Source organism: Lipotes vexillifer, unplaced genomic scaffold (assembly GCF_000442215.2).
Source record: "Lipotes vexillifer unplaced genomic scaffold, Lipotes_vexillifer_v1.1 scaffold382, whole genome shotgun sequence".
Lineage (NCBI taxonomy): Eukaryota > Metazoa > Chordata > Mammalia > Artiodactyla > Lipotidae > Lipotes > Lipotes vexillifer.
Genome location: NW_006780611.1, coordinates 8,194,347 through 8,208,780, shown reverse-complemented (window position 1 = coordinate 8,208,780; position 14,434 = coordinate 8,194,347). Strand labels below are relative to the sequence as shown.

At 40.7% G+C, this 14,434-nt stretch overlaps 3 protein-coding genes across 4 annotated transcripts in view; 1 reads left to right on the top strand and 2 right to left on the bottom strand.

Moving 5' to 3' along the window:
* Positions 1–2,526, bottom strand: part of ST13 (ST13 Hsp70 interacting protein) — a 26,840-nt gene extending 24,314 nt beyond the window's left edge. Inside the window, exon 1 of one of the 2 annotated variants that reach the window (XM_007453981.1) lies at positions 2,295–2,526. In XM_007453981.1, coding sequence (XP_007454043.1) covers positions 2,295–2,404 — 110 coding nt within the window. In that variant the 5' untranslated portion in view covers positions 2,405–2,526. The remainder of the gene's footprint in view (positions 1–2,294) is intronic. The other variant, XM_007453982.1, reaches the window with a different exon arrangement.
* Positions 2,527–3,043: 517 nt separating this feature from the next.
* XPNPEP3 (X-prolyl aminopeptidase 3) overlaps positions 3,044–14,434 on the top strand; it is a 57,335-nt gene continuing 45,944 nt past the window's right edge. Inside the window, exons 1-2 of the mRNA XM_007453980.1 lie at positions 3,044–3,107; positions 13,362–13,478. Coding sequence (XP_007454042.1) covers positions 3,044–3,107; positions 13,362–13,478 — 181 coding nt within the window. The remainder of the gene's footprint in view (positions 3,108–13,361; positions 13,479–14,434) is intronic.
* On the bottom strand, positions 8,602–9,491 carry DNAJB7 (DnaJ heat shock protein family (Hsp40) member B7). The gene is given in 2 exon segments (XM_007472279.1): positions 8,602–8,705; positions 8,708–9,491. Coding segments are annotated over 2 exon segments (888 nt in total).

Sequence of the window (14,434 nt, the reverse complement as noted above, 5' to 3'; positions counted from 1 at the left end):
ACCAAAAAAAAAAAAAAAAAAAAAAAAAACAAATCTGCTGAAAAGCCATGTGCCATGCATGCACTGTGCTGGAGACTAGAATACAAAGATTCTCCCTTTGATCTTAAATTGCCATAAAATTCAAGGATAAAAGTAACTGCAAGATACAAAGTAGACCGAGTTGTGATATAGGAGAAAATAGCACCAGAAAATACTTCTCCCCCTAGAAAAACAAAAATATTCCAAAACATTATTTCTTGGAAAGAATGTAGTCTCCCTGATTCCCACTGACCACTGCGCCAAAATTTTTTTCTTCATATTTCTCTTGTTCAATGTATTAAACTTATATATTCTTAAAACCAAATAAAATTTTAAGTTATAAACAATAGTAGAAATTATGGCAAATAAGCAAATGGACTGTTCTTCAATGTCTAAGCCTGGATATCCATGACTAATTTAGTATGGACTAAAGGAAAACCTGAGATGGTTTCTACTTGAGGAACCCTAAAAGTAGGATTACGTTTAGGAATATTACTGGACCTAGAAGTCTCCACATTCAGCCCTATCTCCTATAACTTTGGACTGCTTTAAGAAGACTGATACCAAGACAGAAAAGAGAGGAACTGATTCACTTCAGAGACTACAATACTTGACAGAATTTTCAGACCGTAAGTCAGAATTCTCTACACAGCTACAATCACTCCAGCACAAGTTACAACACTGCTCTCGGATGCGTGTTAACTTTTTCCTCACAGTGTCCTCTCTCTACCTCTCTAGGAGTGGAACATAACATTGTATCCAGTCAATATAACGCTCACTCTTGGTGCCAGATATTTCTTCCTGCAGTATAGGTCCGCTTTACCTGGAATTTTAAGAACTTATTAATTGTAGGCTCTTTTCTCCAATGAGTAAGTAAGAGGAGGACAAGAGCATACAAATATCTTAAGTGACATTCTTGGATCAAGTTACACAACAGAGAAAATGACTAAAATCTAGACCTCAACTCCTAGTCCTAAAAATTTTAGGACTGTTAAAAAGCACAATTTGCAAAACGGTATTAACTGTTAACAACTGTTATTAAGCTACTACAGTAACTAATTGTAAGTGTTCTCAGAATTTTACATAAATTAACATGAGCAAAAATCTTACAGTAGCTAGAAAACTGGTGGGGGATAAAAGGACTGAGAAACTTCTTCGAGGAAAAAAATTACTATCCCACCACAGACGTTGATAGATCTGAACTTAAGTTTCTTCGTTAGAACAAGCTCACTGGAAGAAATATTCTTTCAAATGTTGGCTAATTGTTGATTCATCTTCCCCTATAAAAATATTACTAAAATAAACAAATCAACGTTTAGGGTAGTACCTTTTAGGAGTCATATTGTTTTACACTATTTATCACCTTTTTACTCGCTATTTATCACCGTGAGATGCAATTTGTATGTCATCTCTTTTAAATTCCTCACCAGGGGTACTGACTCTAAAAAATCATCTCGGGGAAGAGTTCCCTTTCTCCCTTAAGTTCCCCTTCAATACGAAGAATACTAATCTCTATTACATGCTAAATATCAAGACGAATTTCTGTACTTATCCATCTGTATCCCTAAATAGACTGTACTTAAACTGCTTCCTAGCTAGCACCTGGCACAATGCCTGTCCAATTAATGCCACGCTCGTAACGCCATACTCTGGAGTTAAAAATAACAAGAATAGATCGTGTTAACATGTGGGTCCTTGAAAAATCAGTTTTTTAAAAGTGTTTGGCGTGATGGCACTGCCACTACGGAGGTACAATAGGCGATTCCCAAAATAATTCTACGCACTTAGAATCGCTGTAATTGTAAAAGTAATCAAACACAGCTACCACTTTTATTGTAACTTATTAAATAACTTACACATCACACCACTTTTTAAAGGCACAGTGCGTAAAGGAGCTGCTTCGTGTCACTGCGACCTCAGCAGGACACCAGAGATTTCAAGAAAAACAACTCCATGCGAAAGCTAAGTCTTGCCGCTTTCACCCCTCCCCCTCACGGCTACAGTGCCCTGCTGCCCGCAACCATCTGCATCACCGTATTTCGCCGAAGACACACCCCTGGCGACCTCAGAGCGGAGGAAACCCAGCTCAGCCTTCTCCTTCCCTGCCTCTGAACCATCTAAGCTTCCCGATCCTCCACGAGCCCCTCGAGGTCGCCGCCAAGGAGCGAGACTCGACGCCGAGCTCCAAGTTCCTCCGCCCCGCGCCAGCTCGGGCCCAGCTCCCCCTCCCGCCGTCCCTGTTCCCTCCCCCATCGGCCCTCAGGGCTGGGTCTCACCTCTCCACCCACTCCCTCAGGAAGCGCATTTCCTCGGTGTGCAGAACGCTTGGGTCCTGCTTGCACATTTTCACGAAGGCTCGAAGCTCGCTCACTTTGCGGGGGTCCATGGTCCGGAGGCGGCGGGAGGCAGCAGGAGGCGGCGGGCAAGGCGGAGGCTGCGGCCCGATCCCAAGCCCGGGCTAGTTCAGCGTGACCTCATAAAGGGGGCGGCTGCTGAGAGGCAGAACAGACTAGAACCTCCCCGGCCGCTGGCTCCGCCCACCCAACTGTCTCGTGACCCCGGGTCCTTCGCCAGTTCATTCCTATTCCTCTACCGCCGCGCTGTGCATCAGGCTAGAATCTTCTAGAAGTGTGGCTGTTCGTGCGGGTGCCTGCCTCTCCATGCACGGATTCTTATCTTCACTCAGAACAGTGCTCTAGATGGATCAACCTCCTATCCGGTGCTTTCAAGGAGGCAGGAGCTGTCAGCCCCTGCGGGGAGTCATTTAGAACAGAATATTCTGTGATTGAGGCCATTAAATGGAACATGACGTCATGACGCCAAGGTGGCCCTCCGGCCGGAGCGGCGATCACAGCTCCGGGCGTGACGTCAACATACTGCGCCCCTGTGGGAGGAAAGCCCGTCGAGCAGCGCCGGCCGGAAGGGGAGGGACGCCTGGCCTGGTTTCCGGGCGACTCAACCCTGCCGGCGGCGGCATCTTCGGCAGTTTTCCGCGTTTCCTTCCCGAAGTGCAAGCGTGGCGGTTATGCCTTGGATACTCTCGGCAACTAAGCTTGTTTCCGCGGTAGCAAGCGCCCGCAGCCTCTCAGGTTAGACTCACCTTCCACAGTGTCTCCTTCGGGGCTTGCTCTGAGAAGCCTGAGGCGCACCAGAGGGGTCCAGGTTGGTCTGAGGCGACCCCTGCTTCAGTGGACTCTTCTGCTGGGGTCTCCACTCCCAAACCCTCTGTGCGCTCCTTGGATTTCTTCTCTACCCCCTGTCCCTGGAAAAGGGTGGGCCCGGGGTTCTCTCTGCAGTTGAGGTATTCTAAGAGATTGAAATGACTGCAGAGAGAAAAGGGTGTGCTGTCTTCCCAGAGAGGCTGTCTTCAAAGTAACTCGGACTCATGGAAGTTGTGTCAGTTATCACACTTGCCCAGGTGACACAGTGTCTCACATCACGTAGCTCTTGTTTCTGTTAGGTTAACTTACAGTCGGATTTTCACGTTTTCAAAGAGTAGACGTGAGAGCTGGCTGCAGAATGTACAGGAAACACATGTTTAGTACTACACATCCTTTGAGTAGTTCCTCTCAGAAGAGGTAATGTTTGGAAATACTCCTGAGTCTTTTTATGTCTGAAAGCCTTGCTGGAAAAGGCAAGATAGTAAGTCAGGAAGAGAAAAACAAATACCGTATATTAACGCATATATGTGGAGCCTAGAAAAATGGTACAGATGAACTGGTTTGCAGGGCAGAAATTGAGACACAGATGTAGAGAACAAACTTATGGACACCAAGGGGGGAAAGCCGCGGAGGGGTGGGGATGGTGGTGTGATGAATTGGGCGATTGGGATTGACGTGTATACAGTGACGTGTATAAAATGGATGACTGATAAGAACCTGCTGTATAAAAATATAAATTAAATAAAATTCAAAAAAAAAGAAACTTAAAAAAAGAAAAGGCAAGATAGAGTAGTCCAGGAATGGGGGGCGGGGCATTTTTTTAGGGTATATTCTGTCGCGAGTAGTGAACATGAAGCTTGGTCGGTGAAAGCTGAATCGTCTTTCAGGCAGATCTGCCATTGGATCATATTTTAGTTTTGGGGGCCGATAGGTGAACAATGTGTGAGCCGGAGCATATGGTATTTGACACCAATGTTAAGTCTTGACATGTATTTCTTACGTTGGTATACCTGAATTTATTGAAAATGGAATGGTAATTATATCAAGACTTACTCCTTACTCTAGAAAGTAAAAATAAAAAGTAATCATTGTTCAGTGCACAGAACTTTCTCTTTGCTTCTAACACTTAAGTTCCATAAAGTTGTCCCTCTCCATGAGGGTAGGTGAATAGATATGCAGTTAGTCAGTCTTTTTTTTTTTTTTTTTTTTTTTGCGGTAGCGGGCCTCTCACCGCTGTGGCCTCTCCCGTGGCGGAGCACAGGCTCCGGACGCGCAGGCTCAGCGGCCATGGCTCACGGGCCCAGCCGCTCCGCAGCATGTGGGATCCTCCCTGACCGTGGCACAAACCCGTGTCCCCCACATAGGCAGGCGGACCCTCAACCACTGCGCCACCAGGGAAGCCCGCAGTTAGTCAGTCTTGATCACAGAGGCCATAACTTGTGATTTAGAGCTGGAACCATTCTTTGCTTGTAACTTTTTTTCCATTTGTTGAGGCTTTGTGTAAAACCTGATTAATCAAAATTTAGAGCTAGGTACTGGATTATACACACCAGTGTCCTGGAAAAATGTAGTCATTATGCTTCATTTTGCTTCAGTGGAATAAGTAAATTTAACCACCTCTCATATTAACATCATAATATACATATATAGGCTTTTTGAATGAATGAATGGTCTCCTTGGATCTTCACAAGTCCAGTAAGTTAGAGCAAATGTCATTTTACTGATGGGGAACTGAAACTAACACAATATCACAAGTAGCAAGTTAGGAATGTTAGTTGTATGATTCCCATCTAGTCCTTTTTCTGTTATACCTCTGCTAGGTCTTACTCTGCTTAGTAGAGTCATTTTGGACCTTTTTATTGAGCCAGAAAGAATGTATCTTCATTCAGTAACTTTTGAGTTAGCAGTCATTGTGGGTGAATCTCCACTTCCCTGGAGTTACAGTCTAGTCAGATGATAGAGAAGCAACAAATAAATGAATATATATAGCAAAAGATGGTAATAGAGTCTTGACTCAAGTGACATGGGAGCCCAAGAAAGGCAATAATGGGTTGTAAGTATGTTATTCTGGGATTTTATAAAGTTTTAGAATTTGAAAATTCCACCAACTTTAGATGTTCATAAATAGAACTTCAAATGTCTGTGGTGCTCTTGGTTGCTTTTCCTTAGGAAGGCTCTGGAAACAGGGTGTTGAGTACCATAGGTAACTTCCTATTCTGTGAAAGTCATGCATTCCTAAAGTGAAAATGCTTTGGCTAATTAAGAGTGTGATTTCATTAGTTGTGATATAGTTATTAACACCTTCTAGTCATTTGAGAAAAAGCAAAATAAAGCATTAATGATGCATAAGTAAGTTTTATATTTTAAAAAACTAGATCATTTAAATATAAGTGTGAGGTGAGGAAGGGAAATATTGAAAATATTAAAGAATAAGTAGAAAATAAATTTTAAAAGCCTGTTTGCAGTTAATTCTATTAACATTAATTGAGCACCACATAGGAGAACTAAGCACACAAAAAAAGTTTCTACCATCATGCAAGACAAAAATGCAAGTAATTGTGGGCTTCCCTGGTGGCGCAGTGGTTGAGAGTCTGCCTGCCGATGCAGGGGACACGGGTTCATGCCCCGGTGTGGGAAGATCCCACATGCCATGGAGCGGCTGGGCCCGTGAGCCATGGCCGCTGAGCCTGCGCATCCGGAGCCTGTGCTCCACAATGGGAGAGGCCACAGCAGTGAGAGGCCCGCGTACCGCAATCAATCAAAAAGCAAGTAATTGTAATGTAACATACTTGTGGGGAGAAGGAAAAAGTGTTGATATTTTCTGGGGGCAGAGAGGGGCAAAGAGGAAACGTGGGTGTGACTTCAAAGGTTAGGAGAGTTGAGACTTGAAAGAAGGCTTAAATTCACCAAGCCAACTAGAGTGATGGAGCCATCCTGGAAGAGAGAATGAATGCAAAGGCCCAGAACTCTGAAACAGAATGACTGGTACAAAGCTTTGCATCATTAATAAGCCTGGAGCTTTTTTGAAATATGTTGCTGGGCGTGTTAATAGCTGTTACACCAAAAGGGTTCTGTGGTCAAATAAGTATGGGGAATGCTGCATTTAATAGTGCTCATAATAGACGCTTTCCATGTCTCTAAGAGGGAAATGTCTTTGGCATTAATTTGCAAAATGTATTTGACCATGGAGCCCTTTTTCTCTGGTGAGTCTTGAACTGGTATCCCTTTGAACACAGTTTGGGAAAAGTTGGGCTCAAGCATGAGATGTGTAAGAAGACACATGTTAGAAAGTCAAGTTGGGAAGAAAGCTGGTGGCTGGCTCGTGGAGTGTCTTGTATATTATGTTAAGCAACATGGAGCTTTTTCCTCTAGGCAGTAGGAAACGAATAATTTTAAGCTCTTGAATAAGATTAAATCTGAATTTTTAGTTATCTGTTAAGAGTAAAATAAAAAATGGACCAGAGGGCATGTTATTGCATTCTCAAATTTTCAGAGACACTGGTTTTTGCTTTTGTTGAAAAATTGCATTTTTTTCTAAGTCTGATTAGTCCCACATGTGTAACAATAAATAAATTCTACTGTCACATTTTATATAAATGGCATTTGAAATACTCTGAGTTTTTATGATTTTATTTTCTGCAAATAAGCATTAAATGCTAATTGTCCCCAGTCTCTCCTGTAGAATAAATGAACTTTCCTCCCCACCCACCTACCAACTAAAAATCAAACCGAACAAGAGCTCACGCTTTATTCTAGTAGTCGTTTAAAAATAGTTGATCCTAGGGCTTCCCTGGTGGCGCAGTGGTTGAGAGTCTGCCTGCCGATGCAGGGGACACGGGTTCGTGCCCTGGTCCCGAAGATCCCACATGCCGCAGAGCAGCTAGGCCCGTGAGTCATGGCCACTGAGCCTGCGGCGTCTGGAGCCTCTGCTCCGCAACGGGAGAGGCCACAACAGTGAGAGGCCCGCGTACTGCAAAAAAAAAAAAAAAAAATAGTCGATCCTAGAATTTTTTCTGGTTTCCAAATTTGTTGCATTGCTATATATCACTGAACTGTGTTTTTCGAAAGGTGGTTGGGTTTTAAGTGCTGCTAGATGATTTGCTCCCATCTTTTAGTCACACCCGCGTACTGCAAAAAAAAAAAAAAAAAAATAGTCGATCCTAGAATTTTTTCTGGTTTCCAAATTTGTTGCATTGCTATATATCACTGAACTGTGTTTTTCGAAAGGTGGTTGGGTTTTAAGTGCTGCTAGATGATTTGCTCCCATCTTTTAGTCACATTAAAATTTATAGTAATTATATTTCTAAGATAAAAGATTAATATGATCAATAAGATCTTTTTGTTTAAAAAAAAGGAAGAATTCATTGACAGGGAACATGCAGGATGCAAGTCAACGTAGGAAATTCTTTTTTTGTTGCTTAATAAATTCGGGTACCTTGAATGTAGCACATCCAAAATTTAACAACTCCAGGCCTATCTCAGATTAATGGCACTTCTCTTCTTTCAGTTGCTAAGGCCAAAAATCCTGACTTCTGTCATACCCCACATCCAGTCTGTCAGCAAATTCCATTTGGCCCTACCTTTAGAATATATCCAGAGTCTGATCTCTCTTTACCACCACCACCTCCACCACCTTGGCCAAGCTACTGCAGTCTCTGGCCTGGATTGTGGCAGTAGCCTGCATTTCCCTGCTTTTACCCCTGCTTACTTAGAGTCTGTTTTTAATGACGGCAACCAGCATAGGCCTGTTTACGTATGTCAGATTATGTCACTCTTCTGCTCACAGCCTCCATTGGCTTCCTGTCTGACAATTATAACATAGTTCATACTGTGATCTAGCAGTCCCTGCATAATCTGGTCTTCTGTTACCTTTCTTACTTCATCTACTTGCTCTCATAACTGGCCACACTGATCTCCATGTTCCTCAAACACACCTCACACAGTCTGCTTTAGGGACATTTCACTTGCTAGTCCTGCTGCCTGGAATCTTCTTTGACCAAATATCCACATGGCTAACTCCTTCATTTCATTTAGATCTTTTTCCTGGCTACCTTAGCTAAAATTTCAAAACTCATTAATCTTTGCTGTTTTCTAAATTCTTAGTATCACTGTTACCACAAATTCATCTTTTTCTAACATACCTAATCCAAACAGCCACTCATCAGATGTTTACAGTCCTGCTAAATACGTTAAAAACATAATCTTAGTGTGGTATTAAACAAATATTATCTGCAAAACTCTAACAGAAACACACAAAGATGGTGTGATGAATTGGATTGACACATATACACTAATATGTATAAAGTGGATAACTAATAAGAACCTGCTGTATAAAAATATAAATAAAATAAAATTTAAAAAAAAGAAACACATAAAGAGCTGTGTTCAAATGTTATATGAACAGAATGTCTGAAGAGTCAATTTAATGATTCCTTTTAGTTGATTTCTGTACCTCTTTATGCTTCTTTTTTTTCCTCTTACCACATTCTTTGAATCCTGCTGAGAAAATAGAGGGATTCCAGTTGCAAAAGTATATTGAGATACATGTTTGGGGCTGCAGGGCTTTGGTGAATAATTGTTGAATGACTGTCTTCTCCAACTGCATTCTTCAGCAAAGCTCTCTTCATCTGCCATAACATTTAAAAGAAAGGACTTCAACTCACCATCGTCTTTGTCTCTTAATTGATCATTCTCAATAATTCTCTTTGTCTTGGTATTTCTGCCATTAACAATTTTACCTGAAGTTGTAACAGATATGTAGTTGCCCATCCCACTGTCATCAAATGTCAGGGAAGAGAATGAATTAAGGCCCTCATGGCCCAGTGAACTACATGGTATATATCCTGTATCATATGAAGAAAATCTCTCGAAAGCTGGATATTCACTGGATTTAGAGAAAAAGGATCTTTCACCTCTGTTTCTGCTTCCATAGGAGCTTCTTGGATTATTTAAAAGGTCTTCAAGCAAGTCTTCAAAGAAATGAAATGAAAATGGGTCCCTTTTATGAAAAATTTCTTTAAAGACATCATCTGGCTTACGGAATGTGAAGCCATACTCAGAAGAATCATCAAAATGACTTCTGCCTCCACCATTTAATCCTTCTTTGCCATATTTATCATTAATGTCCTGTTTTTCATCATTTGATAATACCTCATATGCCTCAGCTACTTCTTTGAATTTTCTCTCGGCTTCTTCTTTATTTTCTGGATTTTTATCAGGGTGCCATTTAAGTGCCACTTTTCAATAAGCCTTTTTAATGTCCACAGGTGAAGTATATCTCTGCAATTCTAGAACTTCATAGTAATCCACCATGTTGTAACAGATGGTTGGAAAGGGGTGCTCATGGTAGTGAGAACCGTGGTTTCCTCTCAGCTTAGGCTCTGCTGGTGATGGTAGAGGCAGTGGCTGCAGATAGGCACATTTTTACATTGAAGACGATGTTATTACCATGGACCACTGCTAGGACACATTAGGATACTGATTATGTGGCAAGCAGAGTTACAAGCTTATGTCAGGGAGGACTGCATTGTGGTGTCATTATGGGGTTGGGGTAGGGACTAGACCTTCCAAACGGAGCTAGTCCAGAGTCATACCAGACCATTCTTAACCCTCTGGACTATTTCCCCTATATTTTCCTGGAAGCCTCAAACAGTGCCTTATAAACCAGTGGGAGGTGTTGTTTATGGCCACAGCATGCCTCTTGCATAATATGACCTCTGGGTTACTGAGCTTTAATAACTTACTTCTCAGTTGTTCCATGTTTTGGTTTGAAAAAGTGAAGAATTTGTGAACTATGAAAAAATAATCAAGCACTTGACATATTTGTTTCAACCTTAGTAAGTCATTGTATTAGTCCTGAGGCTACCATAACAAATTACCACGAACATGTCTGCTTAAAACAACAGAAATGTATTGTCTCACAGATCTGGAGGCCAGAATCCCGAGATCATGTGTCAGCAGGGCTACACTCCTTCCAGGGGCACTAGGAGAGAATCCGTTCTTCCCATCTTCCAGCTTCTGGTGGCTATACATATTCCTTGGCTTGTGGCCACATCTCTTCTGTTTCTGCCTCCATGGTTACATTGCTTCCTCCTCTTCTGTCTCAGTTCTCCCTGTGCATTTCTCTTACAAGGACACACGTCATTGGATTTAGGATCAACCCAGATAATGCAGGATGATCCGTTCATCTCAAGTTCCTTAATTACATCTGCAAAAACCCTTTTTCCAATTAACAGTCACAGGTTCTGGAGATTAGGATGTGGACGTATCATCTGGGGGCCACCATTCAAGACACTGCAGTAATAAAATCATTTTAGTGCACTGAGGCAAGCTTATTTTTAATGGAATAGGGCAGCAAAAATAACAGTCACAGAATAGTATTTAGTGAAATTTCTATATACATTATACATATATATGTCTGTATATACTAGGTTACTGTGTAAAATATATTTCTTACTATGGGTCTTGGTTTTAAAAATTTGAAAGCCACTACCTAGTATAACGGCTTTATTTCACAGGTAAAGAAATAAGTGCAGAGGAGTTATGTAACATGCCAAGATCATATAGATACTAGAACTAAACTAGAACTAGCACTTTTTTCTACTATACCATGCTGCCTTTAATTCTTTGTCTTAGATTGTCTTCCGGAGTACATACTTATTTCCTTCATTTTTCTCTGTGGTCGCTTCATCTTTCTTTTTTTTTCAACTTTTTTATTATGGAAAATTTCAAACATATACACAAGTAGAGTAGTATAATGAACTCTGATGTACCCATCTCACAGCTTCAATAATTATCAACTCATGGCCAGTCTTGTTTCATTCAAATCCCCATTCATCCTCTCCACAATCCACCCAACCCTCATATTATTTTGAGATAAACCTGAGATCATATCACTTCATCTGTAAATATTTCAACTTATATCTCTAAAAGATAAGTTTCTTCCTTTTTAACATAATCACAACACCATTATCACACGTTAAAACAAATATTACTTCCGTAATACCATCAAATATGCAATCACTGTCCCAATTTCCAGTGATCTCATAAATGTAATAATGTATTTGTTTTACAGTTTGTTGCTTGAATCAGGATCCAGTTAAGGTTCACATATTACAGTTGGTTGATAATGTCTTTTAAGGCTCACTTAATCTATAGATTCCCCCTTCCATACCTTACCACCCCTACCTGCCTTGGAATTTATGTGGAAAAAGCTGAATTGTTTGTCTGGTAGTGTCTTTGTTGATTGCTTCCCTGTGGTGTCACTTAGCAGGTTTCTGTGTATTTTTGTAAATTGCTTGCCTCATCTTTGTTAAGCTTTCAAACTGTGTAGACTGGGCATATTCCTTAATATGCATTCTGTACATTTTCTAAAGACAGATTCCAGGAAATACTTGTTTAATATTTTGTCCTTTTTCTCATTTTCCACTATTCTTAACTGTATTTTCATACTGCCTGGAAACCTGTACCATTTTCTCTGTCTTTTTAATCATTCAAGAAGCTATAATTTTTCTCAGTAACCCTCTGTAAATTTAATTCAAAGTTAATGTTTAAAACTTCTTAACTCGGGCTTCCCTGGTGGCGCAGTGGTTGAGAGTCCGCCTGCCAATGCAGGGACCACGGGTTCGTGCCCCGGTCCGGGAGGATCCCACATGCTGCGGAGCGGCTGGGCCCGTGAGCCATGGCCGCTGAGCCTGCGCGTCCGGAGCCTGTGCTCCGCAACGGGAGAGGCCACAGCAGTGAGAGGCCCGCGTACCGCAATAAAAAAAAAAACAAAAACTTCTTAACTCTCCAAACACATACGCTGTCATTCTTACTTTATAATCCCTACTAAAACCTTTAACTTGATCCAGACTTACCACGTTTTGCTGTTGTAGTGATTGTATGTTCACAGGGAGATTGTACGGTACTAATTGTATTGTTGGGATTTAGCAGAGAAGACTTACTGAGTGGCAGAGGGGAGGGATAAGAGTAAAGATTTTGAAGTTAAATAAAACTGAGTTTGAATCCCAGCTTCCCTAGTATTAACTGTGTAACATTGTACAAATTACTTCTCTGAGTCTGATTCCTTATTTGTAAAAAAAAAAAAAAAAAAAAAAAAAAGGCGATGATAATGCCTACGTCACGTAACAGTTAAAAATCTAATTCCTTAGTTTGATGTACAAAGCCGTCAATGGTCTGATCCTTACCTTGCTGATCTTTTCCTCTCCCACCAGCAGCAACACCGACCTGAAATTCTCTTTCTGTCCCTTTTCCCTCTACACACATACATGGGCACATGTGAATGTGGTGCTTTCTATGCCTTCCCTTTCATAATCTCATTCATGATACCTTCAGCTCCCCTTGTCACTTTCACTGACTAATTCCTACTCAGAGTAGGCATTTCTACTTCTGCAGTCTCACACAAGCACCTGTTGTGTGCTTCTCTATTCCCCAGATCACTGTGTCCTATTGTCATTGTACCCGTCCCACAACGTTGTGTTAGTTTTTGTGCTCTCAAAAACCTTGTGTATGAATCCACCACTGATTTCACCATGTAGTATTGCTCTGTCTCACCTCCACTAGACTGTATGTTCTTTGCAGACCAGGACAGATAGTCTTGTGTTATTCTTGTGTCTTTCCCAGCATGTGCCAATCACACACTTAATAAATCTTGCTGAATGAATGCTAATAATATTACTTCTTACAGGCTAAATATGATTAAGCATTTTTCAGACATTTCACTAGCTCTAACATTCCAAGATTAAATGAGATAAGATGTGCATATTTTCTCAAACTTCACATATTCTCAATAAAAATGTTAATTCTCTTTTTCTGAATTTTAGGACACAGCATAACACTACCTCAATGAAATACTTCCTACCCCCCTCCCCTGCTCTTTTTTGTTGTCTTTCTTCTGTTCCCATAGCTCCTATTCATACGTTAATCATACTGTATGTATATATACCTCTATTATATCCAGGTAGACTAAAGTCACTAAAGGTAAAGATAATCTTATTTCTGTATCCCTAAGGCCCAACACAGGTTCTGGCTGGTCCAGAGGAAGGGCCATATAAATACTGAAGGAGATACTAATTTGCATTTTTCTAAAGCATCCTACTGCTGGAGGTAGATAAATGTGTATATACTGTGGGGACTTTCTAGGTACACTATTCCATTTCATCCTCTTTATCTCTCCTTCAGGATGCATGTCATGTTCACAGCGAAGGTACTCCCCGCAGCCCATCCCAGAGAGGAGGATTCCAAACCGATACTTAGGCCAGCCCAGCCCCTATACACACCCACACCTCCTCAGACCAGGTAAGGCCTTTTAACTGTAATGACTGTCTCTCTCTTTAGGGGCTTTGTCTAGAACTGTGCTATCCAATAGAATTTTTGCAGCAGTGGGAATGTTCTAGAGCTGTGCTGTCCAATACAGTAGCCACTATGCACAAGTGGCTACTGTACACTTAAAATGTTGCTAGTGCAACTGAGGAACTAAATTTTTTAAAATTTTATTTTAATTAATTTAAATTTAAACAACTACATGTGGCTAATAGTACTGTATAGACAGCACCATCTAGAGCAATAAATACGATTAGCCTTATAATTCAGAAGTATCAGTGAAAAGTATGTATTTCAAGATGTTTTTAAAGAAAAGTTCTGTTACTTTCTAAAACATGGTGTCTAGAACTGTGTTCTAACTATTGATTCCATGTGAACTACTGTGTTAAAGACATTTTAGGAAACATTTTTCTTGAAAGCATTAAATGGTCATTTCAATATTAAGAAAAATATTTTTATATACGTTACACAAGATTTCCAGATGTGATTGTCACAGCTTTGAGAAGTGATAACAGTGATAAAGGTGATGCAAAAAGTTGATAAAGGTTTACTTCACTAATTTTTTTTTTCTACTTTAAGATTCCAGTGTTGCTGCTGGAAGATGTGTCATCACTATTGTTCAAATTCATACCTAAGGTTTTCTGTTTTGTTTCGTTTTTTTAAAGACAGTTAAGGGATGAGCTATGATGAATGAATATCATCCCAAAGAGGTAGGCAGGGTAAAACCAAATGCTTTGTAGAAAAAGCAGTCAGGTTTTCAAGGGAGATTAATTGTTGCTTCTGCCATGCGAAGTTAAATCTGTATTTACTGTGTAAGCATATATATTAATAATCTAAATTGCCTTTGGAAATCTGTTGCTCTTTAACTGTCTCCACTCAGTGAATGATACCAGTGTGTCTCTCAGTGAGGGCTTCCTTTTGCTGATTCTTCA